The 12,857-nt window shown below is 33.1% G+C and overlaps 1 protein-coding gene across 1 annotated transcript; it reads left to right on the top strand.

Annotated features, from left to right (window-relative positions):
• The first annotated feature begins 10,615 nt into the window (after positions 1–10,615).
• LOC143620417 (bidirectional sugar transporter SWEET9-like) lies at positions 10,616–12,106 on the top strand. Its single transcript, XM_077092119.1, has 6 exons — positions 10,616–10,664; positions 10,800–10,836; positions 10,938–11,148; positions 11,247–11,408; positions 11,491–11,610; positions 11,683–12,106. The coding sequence occupies exons 1-6, from the start codon at positions 10,616–10,618 to the stop codon at positions 11,959–11,961; spliced, it is 858 nt and encodes a 285-aa protein (XP_076948234.1). The 3' UTR covers positions 11,962–12,106.
• The last annotated feature ends 751 nt before the right edge of the window (positions 12,107–12,857 follow it).

Raw genomic sequence — 12,857 nt, 5'->3', positions numbered from 1 at the left:
GTACGTTGCTACATCTGTCTTCATACCCGGCCACCAAAAGGTAGAACAAAGATCGAAATACATTTTATCTGCACCGGGATGAACAGAATATCGTGACTTGTGAGCTTCATCGAATATGCAAGTACGAAGGTCATCGCAATCGGGAACCCATAAACGATTGAGATAATACAATAAGTCATCGGGTTTTGTTTCGAGTTGAAGCACGGCTCCACATGACATTTCGTCGTACATGTTGTCTTCGTCAACGGAAGTACGTTGGGCTTGATAGATTTTGGCTTGGAGATCGGTTTGAATGGTGACGCTAAGAAGCAAGACGGATTTGACATTAACCTTTTGACTAAGGGCATCGGCCACGACATTCGCTTTACCAGGATGGTAGCGAATCTCGCAATCGTAGTCACTAAGTAACTCAGCCCATTGTCGTTGTCTCATGTTGAGATCTTTTTGGTCAAAAATGGGTTGAAGGCTTTTGTGATCGGTAAAAACCACACATTTTGTTCCGTAAAGGTAATGTCTCCAAATTTTGAGTGCGAAAACGACGGCACCAAGTTCAAGATCGTGAGTCGTGTAGTTTTTCTCGTTAACCTTAAGTTGCCTTGAAGCATACGCGATAACTTGACCTCGTTGCATGAGAACGCGACCGAGACCTTGATGAGAAGCATAGCAAAATACTACAAAGTCATCGTTTCCATCGGGAAGGGTTAGAAGGTGAGCATTGCAAAGCATGTGTTGAAGAGTATTAAAGGCTTCTTCTTGTTTAGATCCCCATTCATAAGGCTTTCCTTTGTGAGTTAGGGAAGTGAGGGGTAAAGAGATCTTGGAAAAATTTTGGATGAAATGCCGATAATATCCGGCCAAACCGAGGAAAGATCGAATTTCCGTGGGTGTAGTCGGAGTCTTCCAATCTTTGACGGCTTTGATTTTTGTGGGATCAACATGAATACCCTTGTCGTTGACGATGTGTCCCAAAAATTGAACTTCCTCTAGCCAAAATTCACGTTTTGAGAATTTGGCGTAAAGTCGGTCGTTTCTTAAGACTTCGAGAATGGAACGCAAGTGATACTCATGTTCGGCCTTGGTTTTGGAAAAGATGAGGATGTCATCAATAAAGACAATGACGAATGTATCTAGAAACGGTTTGCAAACGCGGTTCATGAGATCTATAAATACAGCGGGTGCGTTTGTTAAACCGAAAGGCATGACTAGAAATTCGAAATGTCCATATCGAGTACGGAATGCGGTTTTTAGGATGTCTTTTTCGCGAATACGCAGTTAGTGATATCCCGATCGAAGATCGATTTTTGAGAAACACGTTGCGCCTTGAAGTTGATTGAAGAGGTCGTTGATTCGTGGCAAAGGATAACGATTTTTAATAGTAATTTTGTTAAGCTCACGATAATCGATGCACATACGAAACAAACCAGCTTTCGTTTTCACGAAGAGGACGGTAGCGCCCCAAGGAGAAGAGCTTGGACGAATAAAGCCTTTGTCGGAAAGTTCTTCGAGTTGGTTTGATAACTCTTGCATTTCCGACAGGGCTAACCGGTAAGGAGCTTTGGCTACGAGCATTGCTCCGGGCACAAGATCGATTCGGAATTCTACCGGGCGAATGGGTGGAAGACCGGTGACGTCTTCGGGAATGACATCGAGGAAGTCACAGACATTGGAGATGTCTTGGATTTTTCTTTCCTTAAGGTCTTTAACCACCACTTGAGCTAGGAACAGAACATACGTTTGGCGCAAATATTTTTGGGATTGAGAGTATGACATAAGGTTGAGCCTTTTAGGAGTAGTCTTGCCGTGGACTTTGAGTGTTTTACCGTTTACAAGCGGGATTCGAATGATTTTATCGTAACAAACGACTTCGGCATGGTGCAAAGATAACCAATCAATGCCTACTATGACATCGAAACTTCCCATTTGCATCGGGATAAGATCGATCGAAAATGTTCGCTTACAAAGAGTGAGAATACAATCACGAATGACCAAGTTGATTATGATGGAATTTCCTTTGGCGACTTTGACGGAAAAAGGTCTAGAGAGTTTCGTGCGAGGTACGGCGAGTATAGACTCAAATTTTAATGAAATAAAACTCCTATCGGCACCAGTGTCAAATAAAATTGAAGCCAAATGTTCGTTCACTAGAAACATACCATTCACAACGTCGTTTGCAACTTCAGCTTGATTGGCGTTTATCATGAAAGCACGCCCTTGGTTACCGGGATTTCCTTGTGGTGCATGGGGTGGAGGAGGAGGTTCTTGGATGGCTTGAATTGGTTGGATGAGAGGTGCATTTAGTTGTGGGATTTGAGGTTGGTAAGTTTGGACTTGGTAAGCTTGGGTTTGGTAATAAGGCATGGTTACGGCTTGGGCTTGGTTTGCGTAAACGAGTCGGGGACAATTGTTGCGGAAATGGTTAGGGTCTCCACAATTATAGCAAGTTCTGGGTTGTTGTGGGTTTTGCGGGATTTGCGGGTTGTTTCTTGGTGGAGCGGGATGTCCACGAGGTGTGTTTCGACATGTGGTATTGAAGTGACCATAACGGTTGCAAATGGTGCAATGGCGACAAGCCATGTTTGAGGGATGGCGAAATTGACATTTGTTGCATAATGGATGAGGACCAGTGTAGGGTTTTCGGTTTGGAGGAGCTTGAGATTGTTGTTGGATTTGTTGTGGGTGGGTGACGGCATAGTTTCGGTGATTGGGCTTGAATTTCTTCTTGGCTTGGTGGGATGAGTTGGAGTAATTTATGGCTTAAGGAGGTGGATCAACTTTGATTTGAGGGATTGGTTCGGGTTTACTCTTGTCACACTTTTTCTTGATCGAAAGGGTACCCGCCTTGACATGGTTTTCAGAGAGGGCTCCGGCTAGCGTAATAGCGTCTTCAAGGTTTGCCAGTTTACTCCTCATTACCGAGTCACGGATTAGCATGGGCAAACCCCCGATGTATTTATCAATTTTGCGTTCGAGCGGAGGTGACCAAGTGAGGAACAAGAGTGCTCAACTCGTGAAAACGGAGTGAGTAGGCGGCGTTATCACCACTTTCTTGCTTAAGTTCCCAAAACTCAGCTTCGAGCTTTTGGAGTTCGTGTTTTGGGCAGAACTTCTTCATCATAAGTTCTTTAAGCTCGGTCCATGGGAGATCCATGGCGATTTCCCCCCCTTGGAGATGCATAACACTACCCCACCATGTAAGAGCGGTTTCCTCAAACATGCTCGAAGCGAAATTAGTTTTCTTCACTTCGGGGCACTCACTGTGTCGGAACACACTTTCCATCTTTTCAAACCATTGCAACAAGGTAGTCGCATAGTTCGTACCAAGGAATTTGGTTGGGTTAGCACCGGTAAATTGTTTGTACAAGTAAGGAGCGGGTTTGGGTTCAACGGGTGCTACAACGGGTGGAGGTTGCTTTGCTTGCAAGTGAGTTAGGAGTTCGGGAATCACAGCGGCGACTTGTTCGGCTACTAAAGCGGCCATCTTGCATTTGGAGTCCTTGCGGTAGTGGCGTCGTAGCGGAGGCATTCTAAAAATTATAAAGGATTGTAGTGAGTTTGAGGGCATTGAGTTTAAAATAGAAGATGTATGTAACCATTTTTTTACGTGAATCCTAGTGTCACGAGGATGAGAATGTTAGTAGAAATAAAGTTTATACATAAACCAAATGATAAAAACGTATATATAAGTATATGTTTCAAAGTTTCGAGAATTTAAAATTTGGACGTTTTGAAGTGTTGAAATTTGTATACAGTCGGAAAAATCGTACATGAACCACCATGATTTGATATTCCGAAAAAAAATAACAAAATTTCTTGTAAACATATATATAGTCGGGGAAATCGTACATGAACCACCATAATTTGATATCCCGGCAATAAAAACTTATGTAAAAGTAATATATATGGAGTCGAACATGTGCACGTATCACCGCGTCTTTCATGTTGTTGACTCAAATCATGATAATAACATACAATAAAACGGAGATACAACGAGATGTTAAAAACACTTGTCCACGTATCACAGTGGCTTTTATGTTTTCAACACCAAAAATAAGGAGGTGCCGGAATGCTCGCATTCGACAAATTAAAGTGTCGGCTCATATAACTCGAGTTGCTTGACCTAGAAACCAACACTAAACCCAATCATCCCAGGTAAGTAAATCACCTTCGATTCTTGGAATCTTTTTTTCAAATGATCGAATCAAGTGTATCGTTCCCTATGGTCATCACAAAACAAATTATAGAACCTAGCTTTAAGGAGAAATGAAAGACCGAAGGTAAACAAGGAGTGTATATTATATATAATGTTGTAACATCAAGCTTTAAGTATCGAGAAGTTAGTTAAAATGAAACATTAGCTTATTTTGACCTTGAGAGTCAAACTATGAAGAACAACCTTAGAATTCAATAATTTGAGAGAGAAATGAGAAAATGAGCAAGCACAAATGAAAAAGATAGGTGTGTATATATAGGGTAAGTTGAATGGGTCTTTTATAAAGGGTGTTTCATGAAAATCGGTTGATTATAGACCCAAGAAAGCACAAACTACAAATGGGTCTTTCAAGTCGTCATTTTGGTAGTTTTAGTCCCTCGAGTTCGTTTTGAGCGTTTTCGGGGCATTTTAAGAACCGAAAAGGGTGTTTTTTTTAGATCCGACAACTATAAAACAAATATATAACATAAAATTCATCATTTTGATAATATCGAAAGGTTCGGGATACAAAACGGGTCGGGTTTACATTAAGAATACAAGTATAAAATAACCTGAAATTGACAAATGTCACACATGTGCATTACAGCGGTTTTTTTTTTATTTTTTTAATTTTTTGTTTATTTTTTTTGAGTAAAGGGTAAGAAATTATAAGCATAATGGCAAAAACAGAAATTTAAAAATATTTTTTATTTTTAATTAAAAATAATTCTTTAGGAGTTTTTAAGTTTTCTCTTTAAAGAAGAGTTTTCTCTTGATCCTCCCCATATATATATATATATATATATATATATATATATATATATATATATATATATATATATATATATATATATATATATATATATATAAACGAAGCCCCTAAAATCCTACGTATCGCGATATGGTCGCTCCCTCTTTTATGGAAGCCATCAGATTTCTTGATTTTTAAATAGAGGTCTCTCATTGATTTAACCCAAATTCATGAGTATGGGTCTTTACCAAAACCAGATAGCTCTTAAACGGGTTATAACATCTCATTAAATTAAAAATTAATCTTACCAATTATTTGATATGAAAATCCTATAAAATCAGAATATACTAAAATTTATATCAAATTTAAAAAGAAAAATATATTATTTATAATTAATAAACAAATTTATAGTTAAAAACATAAGCGGATCATGGGTCACCCAGTCAGATAGCTTTTAAACGGGTTATAACATATCATTTATTTATGAAACCCTTTCATCATCAAACCCTAAATATATTATTAACTTTTTTACAATAAAGAAAATTAAAATCCAAAAAATAAATATTAAAAAACGAAAAATGTAAAACAACCATTCTCTCAAGCCATCAGATTGCTTTATTTGTAAATGAAGATTTCTCACGCATTTAACCCGAATTCACGGGTAAAGGTCTCACTAAACGCAGATAGCTCTTAAACGGGTTATAACATCTCAATATATTAAAAATTAATCTCATAAAATATTTGATATGAAAATCATATAAAATAAGGATATACTAAAAATTAATATCCTATTTTATTAAAAAAAAGATATTATTTATAATTAAGAAACAATTTTATAATAAAGAAAATAAACGGATAATGGGTATCACCAAACCTAGATAGCTTTTAAACCGGATTATAACATATCATTTATTTGTGAAACCATTTTATCATCAAACCTCAAGTATGTTAATTATTAACTTTCTTACAATAAATAAAATTAAAATCTAAATATACATATATAAATATTAAAAAAGAATAATGTAAAATAACCCCCGTAATACGGGAGATAAAATCTAGTATATATATAATATAAACGAAACATTTAAAAGTTCTGTGGTTGCTCCTTATATTCTTTCAAGCCACCAGATTGCTTTATTTGTAAATGGAGCATTTTCATGCATTTGACCCGAATTTACGGGTATGGGTCTCACCAAACCCAGATAGCTCTTAAACGGGTTATAACATCTAATTATATTAAAAATTAATCTTACCAAATATTTGATATGAAAATCCTATAAAATAGGGATATATTAAAAATTAATATTCCTTTTTTTTTTAAAGATATTATTTATAATTAAAAAATAATTTTACAGTAAGAAAATAAACGGGTCATGGGTCACTAAATCCATTAAACATGTTATAACATATCATTTATTTGTGAAACCCTTTCATCATCAAACCCTAAGTATATTATTAATTTTCTTACAATAATATAAATGAAAATCCACAAAATATATTAAAAAAACGAAAAATATAAAACAATCACCGTAATAAGGGGGGATAAAACCTAGTATATATATAAACGAAACCTCCCTATATTCTCTCGAGCTATGAGATTGCTTGTAAATTATGGTTTCTTATGCATCTAACCCGAATTCATAGGTGTGGGTCTCACCAAACCCAGATAGCCATTAAACAGATTATAACATCTCATTATATTAAATATTAATCTCACCAACTATTTGATATGAAAATCCTATAAAATAGGAATATATTAAAAATTAATGTTCAATTTTTTTTAAAAAAATATTATTTATAATTATGAAACAATTTTATAGTAAAAATAAATAAGCGAGTCATGGATTTCACCAAACCAGATATCTTTTAAACGTGTTATAACATCTCATTTATTGTAAAACCCTTTCATCATCAAACCCGAAGTATACTATTAATTTTCTTACAATATATAAAATTAAAATAAAAAAATATATAAAATATTAGAAACGTAAAATGTAAAACAACCCCCGCAAACAGACCCTAATTTAATTTCTCAATATATATTTAGCTACATTAGCGATTCTTTTTCCTTTTAAGTTTAACTCAAATGAAAAGTTTCACAAAGTAATATCCAGATTATAACAAATGAACATAAACGAATAAATATAAAAACTAAATAGATAATTCATTCAATGTTTTATTAAAAACTGAACATAACCCGACATAAATTAATCAAAATAGATTAAATTATATTATTAACTTTTTACAATAAATAAACAAAAATACAAAAACATACATTCACAATATTAGAAACAAAAAATTTAGACGACCCCCGTAATACGGGGGATAGAAACTAGAATATATATATATATATATATATATATATATATATATATATATATATAAGAGTTCAAATAAAAATAAGAAGTTTTATATGAAGGGTAAGAACCAATAGATTTTTGACATGTTTCATTAGAACCTATGGTGAAACAACAATTGTAGAAAACTATTTCGGTTTTGGTAATTTTAAATCTTAACCATTTATTAGCATGATCTAACAACTATAATTTATTTCTAATTTTCCAAGAAAACAATTTGTTTTTAGGATAGCCACACACACACACACACACATATATATGTATGTATAGGGTTCGGTTAAAATAAAAACTCATTTGAGTTGTGAAAACTCTAGAAACTCATTCTCAAGCACATGTTTTTAATTAAAATTTGAATCTTGTGGTCCAGTAAAGTTAATAAAAAATGTAAACATAAATATAACTTTCTCTCTCTCCTAAAAACATATATAAAAATTAGTAAAAAATTGTTAAAAAATAGCAAAACATTTTTTTTTATTTTTTGATGTTTTGTATTAAATGTAATAACATATATTACATGTGAAAAAAAACGATGTCATATAGGGTTTTCACAACTCAAATGGGTTTTCATTCTATACTTCTCCTATATGTATGTGTGTGTATAAATAAATATATATATATATATATATATATATATATATATATATATATATATATATATATATATATATATATATATATATGGGTTAGGTTAAAACGAAAAACCAAATGAGTTGTGAAAATTCTAGAAACCCATACTCAACCACATGCGTTTAATTAAAGTTTAAATCTTGTGATATACAATTAAAATTAATAAAAAATATAAAAGTAAATATAACTTTTTTTCTCTCAAACATATATAAAAATTAGTAAAAAATTATAAAAAAATAGCCAAACAATTTCTTTTTAATTTTTCGATATTTTGTATTAAATGTAACAACATATATTACATATGTAAAAAAAAAATGATGTTACATAGAGTTTTCACAACTCAAATGAGTTTTCATTTTATACTTCCCATATATATATATATATATATGTATTGGGGAAGGATAAATAGAAAACTCCTTAAAGAGAGAACTAATAAAAAATATTTTTAATTTAATTACAAAAATATTTTTCATTTTTTTTTCTTTCATCCTTCTTATATGTTATTATTCTTTACTAATAAAAAATATAAAAATGAAAAAAAAATAAAAAAATAATAAAAAAGCTCATTGTATTACACATATGCAATACATCGACTTTTTTTTATTGCATATTTGCACTAGTTTGTATTTTGATATGTGCAATAGTGTTGAATAGCACATATGCAATTGTTTGTATTGCATTAGTGCAATAGTCTTATATTATATACAAAAATTAAAAAAAAATCGATATAGTGCATATGTGCATTAGTGTTCTATTACGTATATGTGATAGTGTTTATTGCATACAATTATCACTGTTGTATTTGCATATATTCAATAGTGCGTATTGTATAATGTAATTGCGCTGTATTATTTTATGTAATAGAATAATATTGTATATATGTAATACACATTAGTGCACATATACACTAAATCGATGTTTTTTAGGAACAATATCAGGATCACAGAATATATATTTTTTTAAAATATTAAAAATAATTTTTTATTAGTTCTCCATTAAAAAGGAGTTCTCTCTAGATTCCATCCATTTATATATATAAAAGAAAGCTTTACTATATATATGTATTTTGTCATTATTCCAAGCTTATGTATTTTGCCATCATTCCATTTAAACTACATCTATTTATATTCTACTTTTGTATATTGAGGAACAACTTTAGTTCATTAGTTGTGTGATGAGTAATACATCAAATAGCTTTTTTCCTTTATTCCGGAAAGGAACCTAATTTTTTTATTTGAATTTACGAATAATATACCTTTTGTTATTAGCAAATTTTGAGAATATATTAGAAATTACCAGCTTATACTCTTAGTGTGTATATAAAACAGATTATTAAAATTTCCTCAAAACAAGATTTATAAGCAAGTGCTTCTAGTTAAATATGTATCTTTAAGAATACATCCACCTACGAATAATGGGTTTAAGAAAGCATATTGTTTTCTGCACTACTAAGAAAACATCAGTTGCTAACAGCCTACCATTAAAACGGTCACAGCACTCTCGCAAAATGCTTTGTGGTTACAGGTTTCGTTGGTCGCTTAAACCCCGGTGGCAATTGCCTTTTGTGACCTGATGACGCCGGATTTTGCAACCAGGATTTCGGTCGCCAAATTAGATATTCATGTGGTGTCAGGAAAATTATGAGATGAAAATGAAATCTCCATTATATATACATCTATCAAGTATGTTTTGATAATATTCAATATGCCCAAAAAAAATAATGTAATAGCGATAACGGGTTTGTTGATAGGCAGACTGTGTTGAAGGCAGAATAGGAAAGTTGTTAAGCATGAGAAAGCATGTGCTGAGAATTAACATGTTTTCATTCCCTTTTTCTATGATACTTTTCTGAAAAAAAAGTTCAGCGAGTCGTGCACAGTAAGTAATCGATGCGAAGAACAATATTTTGTTGTCAGTAGAATCGGTTTTGCTATTCAAAACAAGTTTGCGACGCAGCTTGTTGCACGCTTGCCTTTCTTTTTATTATAATTGTTAAGCATGAGAAAGCATTTGCTAAGAATTAACATGTTTTCATTCCCTTTTTCTATGATGCTTTTCTGAAGCTATTGTGTTCCAAAAAAAAAAGTTCAGCGGGTCGTGCACAGTAAGTCATCGATTCGAAGAACAATATTTTGTTGTAAGTAGAATCAGTTTTGTCATTCAAAAAAAGGTTGCGACGCAGCTTGTTGCACGCTTACCATCCTTTTTATTATAATTGAATCCTTTCGAACTTTTAATGAAAAATCAGAATAAAAAAAAATAATTATATATGACTTAATGAATAAAATTCTAATTAGTCCCTAATTTACAAACACATCTTAGGGCAAAATAGTAACTTGCTATGACCGGCCAGAATGCTTTAGTGTGCTTTGGAAACCTATAAACAAAAATAATTGCAGGGTTTGAATGGTAAAAGCAAAAGTTTATTAGGTTTGAAAAGAGTGATTGTATACGGAACCGCAGAACCGCTCATATTAACAACAATTTTGATCGGCTTCCCCCTTTTCTCCTAATTAATACTTTAAACTAAAGCAACAATTTTGGCCCTATATAAACCCTTTATTCAACCCTTTTATACACACCACTCATCAAGACTTGAGCTAGAGAGAGAACTAAACAAGAAAGAGAAAGAGAGATTTAACATTTCTCTTTATCTCTGTCTTGAGTGTGTGTGGAAACCACATTGAGAAGATGACTGCTGAAAGCTTTGCTCATCTTACTCTTGCATTTGGCCTTCTTGGTACATAACTTTTTCTCTCTTCCTCTCACACACACAGACACATGTGTGTGCGTGAGAATCTAACACTACCATGCATGTTATAATAAACATATAAAAAATGTATTACTAATGTTTTTCTTCTGTTGTATGTTGTAGGCAATGCTGTATCATTCATGGTGTTTCTATCTCCACTGTAAGTCACAATCTATTTACTATAATTAAGTCTTGCATATGCATTTTCTTGATAATTAATTAAATAGGTTCGGCTGATAATTTTTTTTATATATATCGCAGACCGACGTTTTACAAAATTTACAAAAAGAAATCAACTGAAGGGTATCAATCTGTGCCGTATGTGGTGGGGTTATTTAGTGCCATGCTTTGGATATACTATGCATTGCTCAAGTCTAATATGATGCTTCTCATCACCATTAACACCGTAGGGTGTTTCATCAATACCTTCTACATTTGTGTCTTCCTCTTTTATGCACCAAAGAACGCTCGGGTATGTGATCATCGGCATTTTAACGTGCCATTTTGTAAAAGTAAATGTAAATATAAATAATTGAAAGAGAGAGAACAAATTAAAACGTATGTATGCAGATTGAAAGCCTGAAGCTAATTGGGTTGATGATAGTAGTCGGTTTCGGGTTGATCGTTGTCCTAACTCAATTTCTTGCTAGTGGCGCCAATCGTGTCATAATAGTGGGATGGATTGGCCTTGTGTTTGCTCTCTGTGTTTTTGTTGCACCCTTGTGCGTTGTGGTACGTACAGAAATATATGTCTACACGTAGCATAAATAAATAAATATATCATTTTTTTCTAATAAGTTATTAATTATTTTAGAGACGAGTAATTAAAACAAAGAGTGTTGAATACATGCCGATTCTACTATCAGTGGCGCTAACTATGAATGCTGTAACATGGTTCTTTTACGGACTGCTTCTTCATGATTTTAACATTGCGGTACGTAAAACATTTTATAAAAATTGTTTTAGTTTTATGTGTGACTTTTGACATATATAAATTGTTTTACAGATTCCGAATGTACTGGGATTCACCTTCGGTGTTCTCCAAATTATCCTTTACTTCATATACAAGAACAAGAAGCCGGTTTGCAGTGAAAAAGCGTCAGAAATAGAAATCAAGAACAAAACTGAAGAACAAAAAATTCCAGACACAAAAGATCAAGAAATCCTCAATATCGTGAAGCTGAGTACCTTAATGTGTTCTATTCCTATAGTTGCAAAGTTAAACGAGAACAACGTTGCTGATGATAATCTGGTGGCTAACCACATAATAGAGGTAGCTGCATGAGCTCAGTATAATTGGTATTAAAAGAACTGATGCATGGTTCATGGTTGACAATCATGTGTCTCTGATTAGGTCTTGTCTTTTGATCATTAGTTGAAATTTATCATTTTATCCAACTCTAGGTAGCTAGCCTTGTCCTATTGTTTCTGTATGGAGATTGATGATTATTATCTGAACAAATGAATTCGATTTTCGGTTACTTTCAGTTGCTCCTCAATTCTTCGATCCTACTTTTTTGTTTTTTTAAATAATAAATAGCGCGTAGATTATAGAGTAAACTAGTAATTATTTTGTTGTTTTAATTACACAATTGTTTTCAAAAACACTAAAACTAATTAATCAGTCAACGAGAAGGGTTATCAAGTTTCAGATCGATAATCAAACACGAAGTAAACGACTAACTCTCCTTTATAGTAATCAGAAAATATAACTCAAAAAACCGATTACAACTCTCAAACCCTAACTCGGTTTGACCTTTGATAAACCCTAACTTGGTTGCATCTAGTCTTTTTAATCCTTAACTTGGTTGCGCCTATTTATATTGTAAACTCTAACTTAGCTAACAAGAAACCTAATAATCCTAACTTGGTCATTAAGCAACCCATTAACAACCCCTTTTAATTTTTGGGCTAGCCTTACACTCAGGCCAAACAACAATTGAGCCAACAATCACCCCCCCCCCTTCAACGCCCCAATTGTTGTATACAACTCACCCTCTTATTTCCTACTCGAAATAGGCGGGTCATAAACTTCACGCTTGTCATCATTCTCTTAATTCTCACGAGGCTTATATTGATCTCTTGCAATGTTCTTTGGGCTCACATTGGCTTGAAGAAACACTTGATTCGTTTGACAATTACTCATCTTCCCTTGGGCTTGAATCTCTTCCTTAACAGTAC

Source organism: Bidens hawaiensis, unplaced genomic scaffold, assembly GCF_021521415.1.
Source record: "Bidens hawaiensis isolate Kalapana, Puna unplaced genomic scaffold, B.hawaiensis_p1.1 tig00002572_1, whole genome shotgun sequence".
Classification (NCBI taxonomy): Eukaryota; Viridiplantae; Streptophyta; class Magnoliopsida; order Asterales; family Asteraceae; genus Bidens; species Bidens hawaiensis.
The sequence above is the reverse complement of the archived record's forward strand: the minus strand, read 5'-3'. Positions and strand labels throughout refer to the sequence as shown.

What these genes read in the sequence shown, in the direction of transcription:
- LOC143620417 (XM_077092119.1), top strand. Translation starts at nt 10,616, where the DNA reads ATGACTGCTGAAAGCTTTGCTCATCTTACTCTTGCATTTGGCCTTCTT. An exon ending in ATGCACCAAAGAACGCTCGG is followed by an intron (nt 11,149 to 11,246) that starts GTATGTGATCAT and finishes GTATGTATGCAG; the next exon opens with ATTGAAAGCCTGAAGCTAAT. An exon ending in TTGCACCCTTGTGCGTTGTG is followed by an intron (nt 11,409 to 11,490) that starts GTACGTACAGAA and finishes TAATTATTTTAG; the next exon opens with AGACGAGTAATTAAAACAAA.